This window comes from Zea mays, chromosome 4 (assembly GCF_902167145.1).
Source record: "Zea mays cultivar B73 chromosome 4, Zm-B73-REFERENCE-NAM-5.0, whole genome shotgun sequence".
Taxonomy (NCBI): domain Eukaryota; kingdom Viridiplantae; phylum Streptophyta; class Magnoliopsida; order Poales; family Poaceae; genus Zea; species Zea mays.
In genome coordinates, this window is record NC_050099.1 from 147544295 (window position 1) to 147551424 (window position 7130).

At 51.1% G+C, this 7130-nt stretch overlaps 1 protein-coding gene across 4 annotated transcripts; it reads right to left on the reverse strand.

Moving 5' to 3' along the window:
• Nucleotides 1–4566: 4566 nt before the first annotated feature.
• Nucleotides 4567–6492, reverse strand: LOC100274783 (putative protein of unknown function (DUF640) domain family protein). Of its 4 annotated transcripts, XM_008678675.2 has the most exons (4): nt 6072–6492; nt 5868–5971; nt 5566–5647; nt 4567–5495 (listed from the first exon to the last, which is right to left on the reverse strand). In XM_008678675.2, the coding sequence occupies exon 4, from the start codon at nt 5485–5487 to the stop codon at nt 4879–4881; it is 609 nt and encodes a 202-aa protein (XP_008676897.1). In that variant the 5' UTR covers nt 5488–5495; nt 5566–5647; nt 5868–5971; nt 6072–6492; the 3' UTR covers nt 4567–4878.
• Between the last annotated feature and the right edge of the window lie 638 nt (nt 6493–7130).

A 7130-nucleotide genomic window follows, 5' to 3' on the forward strand; every position in this document is an offset into this window, starting at 1 on the left:
GAACGCGGCCCGTGTACATCCACTCACGGTCCTCCATCCTCTAACATATATAACCGAGTATAGTTTAATATAGACATGTAATGCATGTACACTACGTTCGTACCTTCTAATAGGTGATGATAGGTCCTAATCCCACCCGCGGTTGCGTAGATGGAGTTAGTTTCCATGCTCTACTCCGATCCGAGATAAAATTTCGGCAGCACCTACCCGCTGTTCTCCGGATACACGTCCTGACAGGGAGAGTGTACTGTCCGGAGAACAACAGGGAGGTGACGCCGAAACTCTATCTCGGACCGGAGTAGAGCATGGAAACTAACACCATCTACGCAACCGCAGGCTGTCCAAAAAACGTGGACAATTCGAAACTGATACATTTGTAGATATGCAAAGATCTGCATATCTACACCGTATCTCTTTCGAACGGGAGACGCCTAACAGGGTTACGTGATCTACGACCATGATGCGGATGTAGAGGTTATACCTAGGGTGGCGGTGGAGTCAGGCTAGTGGGGCTGTGGCGGGTCGGTGCAGTGGCGACGCGAGGCAGACCCGCAGCGGCTAGGAAGACCTCTGCAAAAAAATAAACAAGTATGTCAACAAAAAAATTCGGCAGCACCTCCCCTGCACGGGGAGGTTTCCAAAACCTGCAAATAAAAGTAACAGCACGATGGCTGACATTCACACATATATCAACGGCACGATGGCCGACAATCACATTTAATCGACATCCATATCCACCATCACACAATCATATATAATCGGCATACAACTAAAACTAGGACCCGTACACAATCACCGGCACTCGATCAAGCGGTTAATACAATACAAAATCAAGCCCTTGTTCTAGTTCATTCGAGCAAGGTCACTATACAATCAAACGGTTAATACAATACAAAATCCTAATAAAACACTACAAGCACTCGCTCTAGTTCATTCGAGCAAGGTCACTATACAATTCTAGTAGCTAGTTGATTCCATCCTAATCGCTCCACCAAACAAATCTACTAGCTATACAACCAAAATAAAAATGATTCATACACTCACTAGGGCGCGGGCGGACGGGCGGGCGGACGGGCGGGCGCCGGCGAGGGCGCGGGCGCCGGCGAGGGCGAGGGCACGGGCGCCGGCGATGGAGGCCGCGGCGGGCGCGGGCGCGGGCGCTGGCGAGGGCGGCCGCGGCGGGCACGGCGGGCGGCGGCCGTGGCGGGCGCTGGCGTGGGCGGGCACGGCGGGCGGCGATGGCGGCGAGCCGGCGATGGCGCGGAGCGGCGGCGGGCGCGCAGGGAGAAAGAAGGAGAAAGGAGAAAGAAGAAAGAAGAAAGGAGAAAGAAGGAAGCCGCGGGCGAGTATATTCGCCTTCTTTGCCGAGTGCCCGTGATCTGGCACTCGGCAAAGTTTTTTTTAATTTTTAAAATAAACTTTGCCGAGTGCCAGATCGGTGGCACTCGGTAAAGGATCCTTTGCCGAGTGTCTACCATCTGACACTCGGCAAATATTACCTTACACATCTTTGCCGAGTGCCACCCTGGGGGCACTCGGCAAAGAAGTCTTTGCCGAGTGTCTTCCTTGGACACTCGGCAAAGTACATTTTTATTTTTTTTTATTTTGCCAACCAAAATTTTTGTGGTATGTTCCTACACTATGTAGACCTACATGTACCATTTTAGGACAATTATAACAGTTTTTTCTATAGCTAGTACATTTAGTTTGTTTATTTGAATTTCTTCGGAAAATTCAGATTTGAACTGCAGGTCACTCGAAACTTGGAAAACCGTGAATGCAAAAATGATATCCATGCTACATAGCACAAGTTACGACCGATTTCAGGAGCGGACCGGAAACTTCGAGCACCATGCTCACTCAACATGGCCGTGAACTTGCCACACAACTGTTTAAAAAATTTATAAAACACAAACAAACTTAGAAAATCATGAAACTTGTCCACATGTCATGATATCATATGTACAGTCTGTGATAAAAAATTTAGAATGTTTGGAGAAAGTTGTGAGACACTATGTGTAGAAACCTAAGAGAACCACACATGAAATCATAGAGTTTCAATGTGGATCTCTTAGGTTTGTACACATAGTGCGTTACAGCTTTCTCGAAACTTTTTCAAATTTTTATCACAGCCTCTACATATGATATCATGACACGTGGACAGGGTTCATGATTTTCTGACTTTGTTTCTGTTTTATACAATTTTTAAACACCTATATGGCAAGTTTACGGTCATGTTGAGTGAGCATGGTGCTCGAAGTTTCCGGTTCGCTCCTGAAATCGGTCATAACTTGTGCTATGTAGCATGGATATCATTTTTGCATTCACGGTTTTCCAAGTTTCGAGTGACCTGCAGTTCAAATCTGAATTTTCCGAAGAAATTCAAATAAACAAACTAAATGTACTAGCTATAGAAAAAACTGTTATAATTATCCCAAAATGGTACATGTAGGTCTACATAGTGTAGAAACATACCACAAAAATTTCGAGAGACAAAATAAAAAAATAAAAATATACTTTGCCGAGTGTCCAGAGATGACACTCGGCAAAGTATGCTTTGCCGAGTGCCTACTATGTGGCACTCGGTACAGAACCTCTTTGCCGAGAGCCAACGGATGACACTCGGCAAAGACTAACGGCCGTCAGCTTTGGGACGGCCGCTGACGGCCGTTTGCCGAGAGCCTCCTTTGCCGAGTGTTTGACTCTCGGCAAAGTTGTCTTTGCCGAGTGCCGTTCTGTGCCGAGTGTTCAGCGCTCGGCAAAGCTAGTTTTGCCGAGTGCCTAACGTTACCGAGTACGGCACTCGGCAAAGCTTTCTTTGCCGAGTGCCCGACAAAAGGCACTCGGCAAAGAAGCCAACACTCGGCAAAGTCTCGGATTCCGGTAGTGATTTCACTAATCCAGTTTCAATCATATATAAAATCCCGTTGTCACATCACCAATTGATTGCTTGGGGATTGCAAATAAAAGATCCTGGGTCATGTTAACATGTAGATACAGACTGCATGCATACATGTAGCAGCACTAGCTAGTTTGATGCATGCATGAAATCAGGAATCAAAGATCAGGCAACCAAAAAAAACTAGTGTGTATGTATATGTCAAAATGCCAGTACTAACTAATCTACTAATAGCAATTGTAATCAGTTCATGTGTACAGCTCGACAAGATAGCTATAGATATGCAGCCGCTAACTACAGCGAATCAATGAACATCTCCATTTCTAGCCACATCCACAAATACATACACTACAGGACTCAGCTGCTTTGCCGAGTGCTTCAAGCACTCGATAAAGCCTAGTAGAAAACACTCATCAAACTATTTGTCGAGTGTCACACTCAGCAATGAAGTCTCGACGACTGTATATCGTCAACGGCCTCTCTGTCGAGTACTTTTTGTCGGGTGCCACCTGGTACTCAGCAAAGAAAAGTCGTCGTCACAGCGCCAAGTGACGATGATAGAGCCTGGCACTCGACAAACGTTCCTTCTTTGCCGAATGTCTGCTAGACCAGCGCTCGGCAAAAAAGATTCCAGTGGACCCCGTTGCCAGGCCTTTTGTCGAGTGCTCCGGACAGCACTCGGCAAGGGAGCACCAGTGGGCCACTTTGCCAGCCCTTTTTCGAGTGCCACGGCTACAGCACTCGGCAAAGAATTTTGCACCGGGTTCCAAGTGTGCTTTCTTTGTCGAGTGCTATGGTCATGGCATTCGGCAAAGTTAAAGTCGTCAACTATAGACGGCTACTCACGGTCCTTTGCCGAGCATCTTGTTTCGTTGAGAGTTTGACGCTCAGCAAAGCAACATTTGCCGAACATCGTTCAATTCCGAGCGTTTAGCCCTCAGCAAAAGCGGTCTGTGTCGAGTGTTGTAGTTCGCCGAGAGGGACACTCGACAAATCATGTTTTGCCGAGTATCCAATAAATTACACTCGGCAAAGATCGGGGCACTCGACAAAGAGTCGAATTCTGATAGTGATAGTGCTAATCTAGGCAGGAGAGGTACCTATTATATTGGGGCACAGCACACATGTTGTTGTTACCTGTTACTATTCATTTGACCTCCTATCTATAAGGGCGTTACTGCAGTCTGCAGCTGGGGATGGCGAACCCGGCCAACCGGCAGGCCGACCAGTGGCACGAGCGCGCTAGAGAAGAACAACAGTGGCATCCTGTTCAACCGTCAGACATTGCAAGATCTAGCAAGATATGCACCGAGCCAATGGGACGGCGGATGGCATGCAACAGTGCGCCGCGCCAGTACGAGCGGCGATCCGATCGATCGATCGGTCCGGCCATGCCCGTTGTCACACTGCTCACTGGTGCAGTTCGCTGTTTGGCGCGGCGCCGATCGAGCGCCAGCTGACCAGAAAAAGGAAACGGCGCAGGAAGCAGAACTAGAAAGAGAGCCAAAGATGAGGGTGCGTCAAGCTTGTACGTCCTCGATGGGACTTGGCTCTCTCGTCCTCGCCATGTACTTTGAATTGAGGACACGTACGTACGTATATGTACAGTGAATCGATACACAAGTGTATGCAAGTCGATCTACAATGAGCAATGCTGGATGAAAAAGTTATAAAAAGCTAGCAATCATATAATTCATTGATCAAATGACAAGATTTGCTTCCACCGGCAAATTAAACTGATTGACACCAAAAATAAGCGGTAGCTAGGAACTGAAGCTAGTAGCAGCAGAGAGAGCAGAAGCACAATAACAATGTAGGCACACGATCTGCGGAGAGTCTAACCGAAGAAGAAGAAGAAGAAGCAGTAGCATGGCGCGAGCAAAATGGTAGGAGTAAGTAGACCGTGTGCATGCATGCAGCCGCAAATCGATCGAAACTACATAAAATATGCTCAGTCCGGCCGGCATACCATGGGTTCCTCAGCCCGACGCGCCGGCGGGCGGCGGGTGGTGAGGTCCTTGGCCGCCTCCACTGCCGCTGGCGTGATCAGCCGGCCGCTGCGCCTTCTTGCGCTTCTTCTTCTCGTAGCTGACGCCGCGCGCGCGGGCCTGGTGCTCGCGGACCTCGCGGAGGTAGAGGCGGACGGCGCGCGCCGCGAAGGGGTTGGACTCCGGGCGGCCCCCGTTCTCCTCGAAGGCAGCGCGGAGGCGGCCCACCAGCGCGTCGAGGCTACCCCAGGCCTGGCGCAGCGGGCAGGGGCACGGCGCGGGCGGGTTCGGGTGGCCGAAGAAGGGGCACGCCGGCGTGTGCACCTTGGTCTTGCCGAACTGGTCCAGGTAGCGCAGGAACTCCAGCACGTGCGCACCGCTGCACTGCGCCAGGCTCAGCGGCGGCCGGTGGTTCCGCAGGTACTGCCCGAACGTGTTCCAGTCCCGCCGCTTCTGCGCCTCGTACCGGCTCGGCGTCTGCGGCGTGCCGAAGCCCGCCGACGGAGACGCCCCGCCGCTGCTCGATCCCCCGGCTCCGCCTCCGCCACCGCCGCCATCACCACCGCTTCCCGGGCTCTCGGGGTTCGGGGACAGGTCCATCAATTAATCTGGCATCCACGAATCAGATACAAACACATGAACGACTGACGTGACGACGCAGCCGATGATTACATGCACCTTTTGGGGGATCTATATATCTGGGTGCCCCCTCCCTGCTGCCTGCTCGAGCTCGAGCCTCGAGCTCGATCTCTTCTTTTGCCTGTCCAATTGTCCATGCATGTGAGTGTGAAGGCGATGCATTTTTCATATTTATGCATAAAGGAAAAGGATACTTGCAAGAAACATTATTTTTCAGAGCAAGATTAGTGTATGATATGAGCTCAGTAAAATTACATGTGGGGAATGGATTCTACAGTAATTTCTTGGAGGGGGCAGCATCCAGTCATTGGCGCGCGCGCTCCCAACAAGCAAGTGTGTACCTTTGGTGGCGACGGCGCGGCTGATCTCGTCGACGGCGGCCGCGTCGGAGTGGTGGGTAGAGAAGCTTCCTCCAGGCTCCAGCAGAATCTCTGAACTGCTGAAGCTGGCTCGAGATTCCGCAAGGAGAAGAGATGAGGAAAAAAAAGGAACTTGCTTGGACTTGGAGAGTAGCTTAAGTTACAGCCTTACAGGTGCATACATACCCTTGTTGCTCAGCAGGAGACGGAGACTGAGACTGGAGGGTTGGTAGTGGTGGCTGGTTGCTAACTGGCGTTGCTCGTGCGTCTCATATATAGGCCCATTATTGATCTGAGGAGGAGAGCTCCATATCATGAACGGGAAGAAGGCGTGGGGTATCGTATTTGCATGCCGCCGGCTACTATTTTTAGGAGTGGGGATGTGCAGGCGTGGTGGTGGCTGGATTGTTTGGCCTAAAAAAGGGAGATCTACGGAGCAACTGGGAGACGGGAACAGAGACTCCGGAGACGCGGTACTGTTTAGGGCTTAGGTGAAAGGGATGACAAGGACACTGAGGTGAGAGGCGACATCACTAAGGTAAAAAAATATTTTTTCCGTCACTTCCCTCTCTCTCTCGATCGAGTGGAAGCGGTGGCTTGGGGTGGGTGAAAGCAATGGCGGCAGCTTGGCAGGCCCCGCCCTGGCCTCCGTTTGTATAGTGCAAACAAACGGTGTCGGTGTCCTCGCTGCCCCCCGTCGACGGCCGTCGCCGGATGCGCGGTGGACACGGCCAGGGTCCCGCCTGAGAGTCCAAGGACCAAGGCCCGGGGGCGCGGCCGCTCGGGGCGCCCTTGGCTCCGTGACGGGCGCACAGCCGCACAGGACATATCTAGGGCGTCCAGCATTCAAAGGACGAACCCTAAAGAGGTGGGGGCCGCACCTGTCCATACGAATGGTGACGGTACGGGCCCACCCGCGGGGGCAAGCCCTCGGAGCCGGAGCCTGTAATAAATGCGGCTCCTTGCTTGTCCTTGTGAAACGACAAACGGAAGAAAAAAAAACTCTGCCCCGGAACCCCAGTTGTGAAATGTGCTCCAGCCTCTCCGGGTTCCAGCTACGACCTATACGAGCCATCATTCGCTCAAAGAAATCTCCCTCCTCTCTTGGAGCTTTGATTAGATTCCTCTGACTGCCGCCAATTTTTTTTTTTTTGCATTGCAGTACTTCTGCAACGCCTTTATTTACCCGCTATAAAGAGTACCAATTCTGTAAAATTAAAGCAGGAGCAGTTTATTTGTTGAGGC